Source organism: Saccopteryx leptura, chromosome 2 (genome assembly GCF_036850995.1).
Source record: "Saccopteryx leptura isolate mSacLep1 chromosome 2, mSacLep1_pri_phased_curated, whole genome shotgun sequence".
NCBI lineage: Eukaryota > Metazoa > Chordata > Mammalia > Chiroptera > Emballonuridae > Saccopteryx > Saccopteryx leptura.
Window position 1 is genome coordinate 5,638,848 of NC_089504.1, and position 13,034 is coordinate 5,651,881.

General features: G+C 43.0%; 1 protein-coding gene across 2 annotated transcripts in view; it reads right to left on the minus strand.

The window, feature by feature from the left end:
* The window catches only part of ABL1 (ABL proto-oncogene 1, non-receptor tyrosine kinase), a 144,415-nt gene that overhangs the window by 44,394 nt on the left and 86,987 nt on the right, over positions 1-13,034 (minus strand). Inside the window, exon 1 of one of the 2 annotated variants that reach the window (XM_066366891.1) lies at positions 3,953-4,193. The exons of the other annotated variant lie outside the window; for it this stretch is intronic. Within the exon in view, the coding sequence (XP_066222988.1) occupies positions 3,953-4,031 (79 nt within the window). The 5' untranslated portion in view covers positions 4,032-4,193. Of the gene's footprint in view, positions 1-3,952; positions 4,194-13,034 lie in introns of those variants that run through there. 2 annotated transcript variants of the gene reach the window in all.

Here is a 13,034-nt window from a genome sequence, read left to right on the forward strand (position 1 = left end):
GGTATCATCTTGCTCTGTGCCTGGCTCTGTGCTAAGCAACTGAAATGAAATCACGCATGTGATCTCTCAACCCCACAAGGCAGGGACCACTCTAAGGCCTTATTTGAGAAGTGAGAACCCCCAGGTTCACAGAGCAATGAGCGCAGGGTCACGGGCAGCATGGATGGCATCTAGGTCCAGGCTGGCTGGCTCCGGTGCTGCATGCCTCACAAGAATGGGACCTTAGCAACATCCTAACCATAAAACTCTCTGAAACTAAGGACATGTCAAAGAAACCTCATTTTGGTATAAATACATATATTTAGCATTCTATTTGTTCAAAACTTTCACTTGAATCATCTCACAGATCCTCAAAACAACCCTCTAACATGGGCCGAACAGAGGATGTCTGCTCTGTCTTAGAGGTAAGAGTAGAGAAAAGCTGAGATAAGTCAGACAAAAGCCGGGATCTTCTAACTCCAAATTCAAAAGTCTTTCCAATCAAAGCGAACAGACCCTTCTCCCTACTCTTCTCTGAAAACCTCATAGCGCTGGTATGAGGATTAAGTGCGGATGTCTATGAAGTGCTTGGTGCCATGGCCTGTCACATCATAAATGCTCAATAATTTTAATGCAACCCCAAGTGAAAGGGGCTGACTGGCTTTTTTGGAGCTACAGAAAGAGCTTCAGATTTTCTCTGTTACTAAACAAGTATCTGATGACCTCAGGAAAGCATATTTAGAAAGAGAGCATAAGCTTCTCTGAAGCAGAAGTTCTAAAAGTGTGTCTGTGTGGCCATCACCACATAAAGCATTCACCAGAAAGTTAACTGCTGCAAAGAAGTGTTTAAAAGTGGGTCCTTAAAATAAATTTTGAAAGTTCAAGAAGAGTTCACTTTACAGACATTAGTTTTTTATTCCACTGCACAGAACTCATGCACAATAGATGAAAACAAAAACATATGAACAAATAAAAGTAAACTGGAAAAAAATTGATTGAAATGGCTAATTTTCATGTTTTCTTTTGCATCTCTACAGGGAAGAAATAAACGGGAAATTCAGTGTTTGATGCAGACCAAAAGACTGTAAAGCTAAATGTGGTCACAATGAATAGATACTGCTATCAACATATTTTCACAAAGTTGAAGCACAAAATTCAAATGCTATAAATGTTTACATATGCATAAAATATTTCCAGAAGGACACAGAATTAACTCCTAAGTGTCTCTGGTTAAACTACGTAGGAGACAGAATTACTTTTCACAAAATAACCTTTTAGAATTTTTTTTTATCATGTACAGTTATCTTAATATATACTTAAGAACATTTTAATTCTATGGCCTAAAGCTAATTATTTTTATCAGTATTAGGTTTTCAGAATAGTAAAACAAAAAATAGTCTTTTTCCAGGCATTAGTGTTTCTGAAGATACCAGTCTAACATTCAGAGTTCCAAAGGAGATAAACAGTCACAGTCCGTACAGCAGAGTGGCTAAACTGAACTCTTTGGAACCAGACAGATGGATCCAAATCCCTGTACCACCACTGGCTAGCTCCGTTACCTTAGACAAGTTCCCCAACCTTTCGGTGCCTCAGTTTCCTCATCAGTAAAATGGAAGTAACCACAAGGCCATCATGGGAAGTAAGCAAATGAAATTACAGAATGTTGAAACAGTGCTTGGCACACAGTAAGCACTTAATAATTGCTTTGACAAGTAGGCCCGAGTAGCAAGTCAATGTGCAATCAAGTTGCATTTACAGCTGACCCTTCTTTGATATCATGGAAAACTTGACCATATTTAATTCTCTCCATGACCTGTGATGACTGGGCCCCACAGTGTGTCAATAAGCACTGATTGACTGATTTAGGATGTCAGTAAAAACAACAGAAAGGCTAGATTACTTATCCAGATGTTGAAAAACTTTTCCCCAAGAGACTAACAGCACATCCAGTCTTTAAAAAAGGATCGCTGAGGTTTGTTAAATTCTCTCAACTACAAAACAATAGTTTCATTTCTTTTCCATAATTAAATATAACAATGACATAAGAAAAACTCGGTAACAATAAAGGATTCCTACAGTAATAACTTCCCAGATGAAGCCTTAACCCAAAGCAGTCTGCTGTACCAAAATCTTTGTGGGTTTTTTTCGAGACCTGGGAGCCAACAGTATTTCAAGACACGCTGGAATAAGACACTTTAGATCTCTCCCCACCACCTAAAAGTAATTAAACAGGCAGGTACACTAAATCTTGCCCCCAGGAAAACAAAACAATGTCACAGCTTTGCTGTGACCTAAACTTTCCTCCAGCTTTGCAGTTACAAAAGTCCATTCATCTACTCGGCCTTAGGCATCCATCTGCAAAACGGAGATGATAGTGCCTGACACTAACTCATTACAGATGTAAATGAGAATGTGTTCAGAATTTTGAGCAACTTGGAAAACAAGCCACGTATTAACTGAAGATAATTTTGCCTGCTCAGATACCAACTTTTAGGGGACAAACCATCTCCTCTCTCCAAATGCTAGATTTTGTAGACCCACTCCATCTGGGTCAGCCTTCTCTCAGGTCCCAAATACAAGAGAGAAAGGGACCCATGTACACATACTGTGTGTGGCAAGATGGGCAAACAGGCCCCGGCCAGGTAACTCAGTTGATTGGAGCAATGTCCAGATACGTTCGATCCCCGGTCAGGGCACACGCAAGGCTCAACCAAAGAATGCATAATTGGGTGGGACAATAAAAATCAATGTGTGTGTATGTCTCTCTCTCCTCCAAATCAGTAAATAAATTTTTAAGAAAAAAAAATTCACCTATATCACTGGTGTTTTTGGTTTGAGCTGCACATGCGACTCTAGGCAGGCCCTCAAATTTAAAAATTAGAAAGAAAAGAAAAATAGTTTAGACAATTAATGAGGCCTGTTTATTTCTCCTTCATTTTAAAAGAGAAAACATTACAATTTCCTGGCACTACAGCAGAAATCCCACTTGTTCTGAAATGAGCTTTAACACTGCTATCCCTATTTTAAGTCCATTGAAAATGATGGAGAAATGCAAGCAGGATTACATTTCTTAAATAAAACAGGCTCTTCAGCTGAAATCAATAGCCCTTGATGACCAGTCCCTAAAGCAGATCAATTTCAGATCCACCTTGAAGCTACCAATTGATAACCACTCATCCTCAATTCACTTTTTTTCCCTAGCTGCCACCTTACTAGGACAGAAAATGAAAGACAAGTAACAGGAAAAAGGAGGAAATAGGATTGGATTAGAAAAAGGAGAGAAGAATGAGAAGAAAGCAAAAGTGAAATGCTCCTGGCTCTGAGCTTTACTGAAGAAGCCTAACATGAGGTGATCCCACCCCCGCCCCAAAGAAGCCTGGGCTCATTCAAAATGCCTTCTTAAAATATGGTGTGATCTCTCTTTTCTCCGGCAAAAAGAGAGAATGTCTAAGACCTCTTCGTGGTCTGTAGGTAAGTCTGGGTTGGGGGTGGGGGAGCGAAAAGATCCCTAGAAATTCTGCATCCATAAATGGTCGAGTCGTATTCCCTTTGTAGTACACGAGACTTAATGAAAATCATATGTTCACAAACACAAGTCGACCTTTTTGACACATTATTCCCAATTAACGGTGGAAATTCCACAACATGGGCTCGCAAGGCCGTTCGGGCCTAAAGAGTCGGCTTTCTAAAACTTTTTCGGGTCGAGCCTCGAAGCTGAGGCCCCCTCGACACCGCCATCCCGACGCGGGCTCTCCCGGGGTTAGTGCGCGGGCCGGATCCCGCACCCTTCCCTCCGGCCTGCGCCCAGGGGCTGCCAAGAGAAAGCGGGAGAGGGAGAGGGGGAGGGAGAGAAAGGGAAAGGGGGCAGCGCGGGGAGGGAGAGGCAGAAACGCGCGCGGGCGGGCGGGCGAGGCCTAGGAAGGCCCAGACGGTGGCCGCCTCCACTCACTCCCGGCGCCGTCCCGGGGCTTACCTTCCAGGTAACAGCTGGAGGACGAAGAGAGCCCCTTCTTCGATTTGCAGCCCACCAACTTCAAGCAAATTTCCAACATTTTCGCGTGCCCGCGCCTTCGAGGCCGGCGCCCCCGCTCCTCCGCAGCGCGGCTCAGGCCCGGCTCGCCCCGCTGGCTCGGCGCGCCCTCCCGGGCCCCCGCGGCACCGCCATGCGGCCTCACCGCCGCCCCGCGAGCCCGCCCATGGCCGCGGCCGCGTCTCCCCCTCCGCTCCGGATGCGCCCGTTAACAAAGGGCCCCAAGCCCGGCTCGCCAGGCCCGCCCCCACCTCCTAGAACCGACTTAACCCCCTCCGCGCCGCGCCCGGACCCGCCCTCTGCGTTCGCAGGGCCCAGGCGGCCCTAGACCGCTCCCGTCCAAAACCAATCCGGAGCCAACTTCGAAGTCAACAGGAGGTTTTCTTATGAGCACAGCATTTAATAGTTCTCAAAGTTGGGAAGTGCGGTCTTCGGAGCCCAAGAAAGACACTGGCTACATCAGCTGCCCGCGGCTGTCAGAGCCCGCAGGTGCTCAGCACCACTTCTGAAACCTCGTGCGTCTCTTCTGTTGCAGAAGTCCCCAACCTCCACGGCTTAAGGCCAAGTTCTGCCGTGCGCGGTGCCCTGGCAAACTCTATGTCCACAGAAAGCTGGTGAATAATTCAAATTCCTCTGGAATTACCAATACTAGATTCATTTATATTCAGTAAGCTTACTGTGATTAAGGCTAAACTCAATGGGTGTCTAAGGAGTGAATAATCAAGAGCTGGAACCCACATAATAGCTTCACAAGTATGTGACACGTCAAATCATACAGTCTGGCTAGGAGACCGTTGGAAAAAAGAGATGTGTGAGTTCACATTCAAACATAATTTCCGATTATATGTAAAGGGAATGTAGTCTCCACAATGAGAACTTCTTTGCCTCAAATTTTTAAAAAGATTTTTTAATTTATTGATTTTAGAGGGAAGGAAGGGTGGGAAGAGAAAAGGGGCTGAGGAGGAGCGGAAAGCATCAGCTCTTAGTAGCTGCTTCTCCTATGGGCCCTCAAGAGGGCAAGCCCAGGGTTCTGAACCAGAGACCTCCGCATTCCAGGTGGACACTTGACCGAGTGCACCACCACAGGTCAGGCTGTTTTTCTTCAACAGAGAACTTTTTACCTTGTTAGGCAAGTGCCATGGGGCAACATTGTTTAAAACTTTTTTCATTGCTGTGTTGGGCTCAAATCTTTTTATAACTCTAGTTAGGACTTAGACAATATTGCAACATATTATAAAATAACAACAATTAAAAAAATGTGTTGCTTGGCACAAAACCAGAAATCCAGGTCAGTGAGAAACAAGGACCCCAATCATACCAACTAAATACATCCATATCTCAGAGCACATGAATATGAGCTAACATGTACTGAGATCTCACTGTATCAGATTCTTTTGAGAAGCATGGCCCATCCAGTACAGCACTGCATGTGCACGACAATCCTGTAAGGAAAATAGAATTATTATCCTAATTCTTCAGGTAAAAATCTGAAGCTCAGAGAAGTCAAGCATCTTGCCAAAGGTCTCACAGGTAGAAGCAGGCAGAGCTGGACTCAACCCAGGTCTACCTGGATCCACGGATCAGGCTCCTGACCACAAGATTACACAGCTCCTCTGACAAAGAATAAATTACAAGTAGATTAAAGCTCTGGATGTCTATATGTTTGGTTAAATAACGAAGGCTGGCATGTTTCAGAGGAAGACCCTGGCTATGATGATCATCCCCAGAGACAAAGCTGGACTACTAATGACAAAAACATGGGTATCTTCAGTAAACCAAGAATGGCTAACTAAGGAAGAAGATCTTCATTTAGGTATGCCAAAAACACAAAAATTCTATACTGGACTGGATGTGACTAGGATCACAGGAGTTCTCAGCAAGGGTATCATTAACTTTTCAGATGAGTCCTGGCCAAATCCTAATCAATGTACAAAATTTTTTACTGCGATTGAGTGGACCTATGGTTAGTGTTGTAGTACCAGGTCAGGCCTCATGAGCACCTAAGAGGCACAGTCACCTGGAGACACAGGGCTTCAGAACCACCAAGTGACAAGGGTAGTGACTATGAATGCCGTCCAGATTCTGGGAGACACTATTGTCTGCTTGAGCCAGTAATGACTGCTGCTTTGTTCAGTGTTGTCTTGTACCTTTCAGCCTCCAAATGTAAAGCCAAAAATAAAATTCCAAAGGGTGCCATCAGTACAAACAAGATGAAAAACTACATTAATCTCTTCCAGTGTCATTTTGAAAGTTCAAAGGCTTTGGGCCAGACTCTAATAAAGTCTGTCATTACACAGAATTTCACATTTAAAGGGCTATACATTCAAATTGGCAAGATAATGCCAAAATTATACATTATGGGGCATTTTTGCAATTCTAATCATAGCCTTGAATGCTCTCGGTTAATACAGGCCCAGATATTTATTTGTATGTGCTGTACTTTATATTGGGATGTAAGTTTATTTTTAAAAGCTAATGAGTATTACTAATATTCTGCTGAGTCTGAAATGACCTTATCCTCTTAAAAATGAGTAATGCTTATAAAACTGTGTCCAAATCTTTTTTTTTATTTAGTTATAAAACTATGCAGCAACAAGTCTGGCAAAACACTGAATTAGCAGCACCGGATACTGAATATATCACACACTGTACACTATCATTTCAAACCTGGACTATTCTTTCCAAATCTAATTTTAATGCTTATGAAGATCACTTGCAAGATACAAAAGGCATTCTGTTACAAGCCAATAAATGGAAGCCTCAATCTTTTTACTGGAATGAAGAAAGGCCCAAGAAGGATTCTCTCTAAGCAACCTTAAGCCCCAAAGGTATTAACTTAGGCCATGGCGGGGCAGCTCAATTGATTAGAACATCGTCCATATAGCTCAAGGTTGCAGGTTCAATCCCTAGTCAGGGCACATAAAAGGATAAACCAATGAACCTAACCAGGTGCTGGTGCAGTGGATAGAGCCTGGGATGCTGAAGACCCAGGTTCGAAACCCTGAGGTCACAGGCTTGAGTGTGGGCTCATGGAAATGACTCCATGGTTTCTGGCTTGAGCACAAAGGTTGCTGGCTTGAAGCCCAAGGTCACTGGCTCAGCTGGAGCCCCTGGGTCAAGACACATATGAGAAAGCAACCAGTGAATAACTAAGGTGCTGCAACTATGAGTTGATGCTTCTCATCTCTCTCCCTTCCTGCTTCCTGTCTGTTCTGCCTTCTCTCAAAAAAAATAAATAAAAAATAAAAAATGAATAAACCAATGATTGCATAAGTAAGTGCAACAATAAAATCAAAAAATTTTAAAAAAAGAAAAAAATATTAAGAAAGAATAAAGGTCCTTAATTAAAGTATGGTCCAGGGACAACCTATTTAGAATCACCTGTGATGCTTGCTTAAAATGCAAACTCCTAAGTCTCATTCAGGACCTTCAGAATCAGAATGTGTGGAACAGGTTGTATTGTCACCAAATCCCCAGATGATCTGTGTGCATACTTAAGTTTGAAAACCACTGTTTTGGAAGAGGAAAGACTTGCTTCTCAATTTCACTGGTAACAGGACAAAGAGCAATAAATATTTCTAAGATTTATGAGTTTGAAAGCAATTTTTGAATTTAAGAAAGGTACAACTCTAGAACAAGTTACCCAAAGAGGACTCTTCTCTGAACATTTTAGGATAAAGATTGAATTTTTTAAATCTTGAAATTCAGTCCTAATTTTAAAAGGTGAGGGAGGAGGCAGGGGGGTAAGGAAAGGGGGAAGAAGGCAGGACTCAAGGAGGCAGGATGCTGAAGCCCCCCTTCCCCATGAGCAGCAGGATGGGTGGGGGTGGGAGCAGAAGGCAGGTAGGGGAAGCTGATATGGGGCCCGGGGTGAGACCGCCAGGACCAGATCATCCCAGATCGGACTCCAGCCCAACCAGTAACTTCAGCGGCAGAGGGCCAAGATCTCGAGGTATGTGTATGCTAGTTCATGTGCACCTGCCAACAAAGCCCACTTACTTCCTCTGATTCCACAAACACTGGCCAGTGGGAGCCTGCAGGGCTCTCTAGCTCTCTGGGTCCACTGTGTGTCCAACAAAAGGAGCATGCAGCTTGGAAGAGCACATCAATCACATCCGTGTGTGCCGCTATTGTATAAGAACACACGTGCATCTCTTTAAGTCTCATACGTTTTCAGTGAGACAGCACTACTTACTGGTTAAGTGTCACAAAGGCCTGATGATTCTGGACTGGGCAAATCAGGTAAGAGGGGATGGCAGTGAGCGAGTTATGACACCACACAGCCTAGTTCTGAATCTCAGATGGGCCATTCATTGCAGTGGCTTGGGAAATTGACTTTAGCTCTCAGAGCCTCAATTGTCTCATCTGTAAAAATTGGTGTGGGATGTGATCATAAGAGCAGGTATCTCACAGGGTTGTGAAGATCAGAGATAATGTATGGAGGCCCTGGCTGGATGGCTTAGTTGGCTAGTGTCATCCCGACATGCTGAGTAAGTGGGACAACAAACTGATGTTTCTTTGTCTCTTTCTCTCCCTTCCTCTCAGTAAATGCAAAAAACGCTTTTAAATTCCTATTAAAGCCTGACCTGTGGTGGCGCAGTGGATGGAGCGTCGACCTGGAAATGCTGAGGTCGCCGGTTCGAGGCCCTGGGCTTGCCTGGTCAAGGCACGTGTGGGAGTTGATGCTTCCAGCTCCTCCCCCCTTCTCTCTCTCTGTCTCTCCTCTCTGTCTCTCCCTCTCCTCTCTAAAAAATGAATAAATAAATTTAAAAAAATTAAAAAAAAAAAATTCCTATTAAAAAAGTAATGTATGTCAAGTGCTCAATAAACAATAGCTATTGTTATTTCTAAAAGAGGACTCTTCTATCAGATGATTGTGTTCCTAAGTATTAATGAGACTAAGTCAAGAGCTAAAATGAACAAATGTGGTATGTGAAAATTATTCAGAAAGTACAGTCGGAAGGAGTGAAAGCAGTCTGGAGGTTTTCCAAGGGACAAGGAAATCAATTCATTTTATTAAGGGAAAATAACACTTGCTATGGGGTAGGAGTAGCAACTAAGATCGAAATGTCACAGAGTCCTAATTTTAATCCTAAAGTCAAGGTTTTGCAACCATGCTCTGTAGCAGAACACAGACTCCACACCCCACATCTTTCACGGGGCACCACTTCAGGCCCTGTGGTGGATGCATTTCAGGCGGCACGTATGCAGACAACACTGATTGTCGATCCCCTTGGTATATTTCCAGAGCTACAATTCTCACTGAACTGTATTGGAGTAAATCCACTTTCTAGAAAAACTCTTTATAGTTAAAATTCTACCATGTTTTTATAATTAACAAGTCAACTATAACTATTAAACAATTATTCTCCAGGAGGAAACTTATTATTGGTATACCCATTTTGTTTTATTAATTTATTTTTTTAATCAGAGTAATATATACACATGGGTTAAAAGCAAATAGTGCTGAAAGACTTTTAATAAAAACAGCAGCCCCTGCCTGACCAGGTGGTGGCACAGTGGATAGAGCATATAGGACTGGGAAGCAGAGCACCCAGGTCCGAGACCCCGAGGTCACCAGCCTGAGTGCTCATCTGGCTTGAGCATGGGCTCATCAGCTTAAGCACAGGGTCACTGGTTTGAGCGTGGGATCACAGACATGACCCCATGGTCGCTTTAGCCCCAAGAGTCCCTGGGCTTGAGCCCAAGGTGGCTGGCTTGAGCAAGGGGTCACTGGCTTGTTGTATTCCCCTCCCCCGTCAAGGCACATGTGAGAAAGCAATCAATGAACAACTAAGGTGCCACCATGAAGAATTGATGCTTCTCCCACCCTTTTCTTTTTCCATCCTGCAGAAAAAAAGAAAAAGAAAAAAAAAAAAAAGAATTGATGCTTCTCATCTCTCTCCCTTCCTTTCTGTGTGCCTATCTGTCCCTCTCTCTGTCTCTGTCACAAAACAACAAAAACAGCAGCCCCTGACTCCATCCGTTAGTCTGTTTCTCCAGAGGCAGCCTCCGTCAGATTTCTAACTAATACCCTCAATATTGTTGTTTCTGGACTTATCAGCTTTCCACATTATATATTAACTTAGTTACTACCACCACCCCCAACCTCCCAAAATAGTAAAACCACAATTTTTTGTTAAATCACTTATCAGTGTTTACATTACTATGATGATATAAATATTGTTTGCTGCTCTACCAATAATATACTATTAGTGTTTCCTTTGTTATATAACTTTTCTTGGAGATATTAATTACTTGGTTTGTTTTTCATTTGATTAAGTCTTCTGTATACCTATTACTATTTTCTCCCCAAATATTTCAAAGATCTGTCAAACACTTAGTGATATTTTTTTTCCCCCAAATACTAAAATACAAAATATTCTTAGTTCTATTTATTGATTTACATCCCCATTCTGCTGGTTTTCATTGTCCAGTAGCTTCCTGGGAGAAGGAGAGATTCATGTCTATCTACTGACAATCTGGCTGGGTAGTGGATTCTACAATGAAAATAGTTTTCCCCACTTAATTTTGAAGGTATTTTTCAGTATCTTCTAGTTTCCAGTACTGCTGTGTAGAAATGCAATTCCACTCAGATTCCTAATCTTTAACATGACCTGCTTTTCTCTTTGGAAGCTTTTAGTATTGTCTAATATTCTTGCTGTTGAATTTCACTATCTGGCTTACAATGAGCCTTTTTTTCATATATTATGCTGGGCACTTAGAGAGCCAATCCAGTTCAAAGATTTAAGTCATTTAGCTCTGGCAAACAGTAACTTTACTAAGCTCTGAAAATTTTCCTAGTACTTACTGTCTCCTAAATTCTCTTCCACTCTCTTTCCATCTTCTCCTGGAATTCCCACCAGGTAGCTACTGAAGCCCTGGGACAGAGCGTCTAATTTTCTTACCTGTTTTTTCTTATTGTCCATGTTTTGGTCTTATAGTCTGCTTTATAAGATAGGTCATTTTCTAAGTTTTCTGTTGAATATAAAATTTTGACTACAATGTTTTCAATATTAAAGAGCTCATTCTTGTTCTGATTGTTACTGTTTTTTAAACAACATACTGTTATTTGGTGTTTGCAATTTCTTTCTCTGAGGATAGCAAAGAAAAGTTCTGAATTCTTTGTTTCCTAATTGTCTTTATTTCCATCAAGTTCCTTTATTCTGTGAATTTGTTTTACCTTTTATCAATCATGTTAAAGACTTTTCTCTTAACATTTAGAGAATTGTGGCTGTCCACTCACTATATACAGGGGAGGGACTACAAAGTACACAGGGGAGGGGCATGACAACTGGACCTGGCGTCAAGGAGGTGGTGAGCTGTCCATCAAAAGAATCCCCGGTAGAGCGTCGGCCTAGCGTGCGGAGGACCCGGGTTCGATTCCCGGCCAGGGCACATAGGAGAAGCGCCCATTTGCTTCTCCACCCCTCCGCCACGCCTTCCTCTCTGTCTCTCTCTTCCCCTCCCGCAGCCAAGGCTCCATTGGAGCAAAGATGGCCCGGGCGCTGGGGATGGCTCCTTGGCCTCTGCCCCAGGCACTAGAGTGGCTCTGGTCGCAACATGGCGACGCCCAGGATGGGCAGAGCATCGCCCCCTGGTGGGCAGAGCGTCGCCCCATGGTGGGCGTGCCGGGTGGATCCCGGTCGGGCGCATGCGGGAGTCTGTCTGACTGTCTCTCCCTGTTTCCAGCTTCAGAAAAATGCAAAAAAAAAAAGAAAAAAAAAAGAAAAAAAAAAAAAGAATCCCCACACAGGCTTTTTCCTAGGGCCATTCAATCTATTTTTTCTCTCCCCAAGAGGAATCTTTACATCTCCTCTCTCTTAGGGCCTGGCTAATTGGGAGAGCATTGAGAATCTCACAATTCAGTATGTGGCCTTTATATTCATTTTATTTATTTACTATTATTATTTTTCTACATAGGCAGAGATAGATAGGGACAGACAGGAACGGAGAGAGAGATGAGAAGCATCAATCATTAGTTTTTCGTTGTGTGTTGTGACTTCTCTCACATGTGCCTTGACCGCGAGCCTTCAGCAGACCGAGCAACCCCTTGCTGGAGCCAGCGACCTTGGGTCCAAGCTGGTGAGCTCTTTGCTCAATTTGGCAACCTCGGGGTCTCAAACCTGGGTCCTTCTGCATCCCAGTCCGATGCTCTATCCACTGCGCCACCACCTGGTCAGGCAGTATGTGGCCTTTTTAAAAAAAATCTGTTCTCACCCACTTCACTGTTTTCAACCCAACTGCTTACTTACCTGTACCCCTGCTGGGGGTGATCCCCCTCAGTCCAAAAACTTTACAGGGTAATTTCTCAATACAAAACCTAGTCTCATGTATAGGTGGGAAGGAGAGGTGGTAACCTGGCCGTACAGGGCTGGGGAGGAGTGTGCAAAATCTGAACACTCCTTTTATACGACTTTCAACTGATCCCTTTGATTTCAATTACAGGCCTCACTACTCTGCTTTCTGTGGCACTAATGCTGAAATTTCTCATTTTCCCTCAGGTTCTTACGAGCTGACTACGGCTCTCTCAGAAGAGGTTAGGCTTCATTCTCCTCAATCCTGCTAAGTCTATTACCGTGCTTTGTCATTTTCCAAAAACGTGTTCACCTTTCTTCTCCATTTATCCTTTTGGGTTTTCTTTGTCCTTATACATTTTTTAAAAATCTCTTTACTGTAATTTCAGTGAGGCTTGAGGATGGAATAGAGATAAAAACAGCTCTGCAATCTTTAATTATTTTTAATCAAAATCTACTTTGCCCATTTTACAGATGAGACACCTGAGGCCAGGCAGGTTAAATAATGTGCACAAGGTCTCACAGCAGGTTAGTGGTAACAAGTCAGGAAAGGCACTCAGATCTCCAAACTTCCTTTGTTAGGTATTTTTTCATTATATGACACCCACTAGGTACCCACAATTAAGACCAGATTTTGGATGCAAGAGTGAAAAACTATTTAAAATGTATTGCAAACTACAGATCTCAAATGTTAACATTGCTAGTGGTAAAGAAACAACCAAACCTCA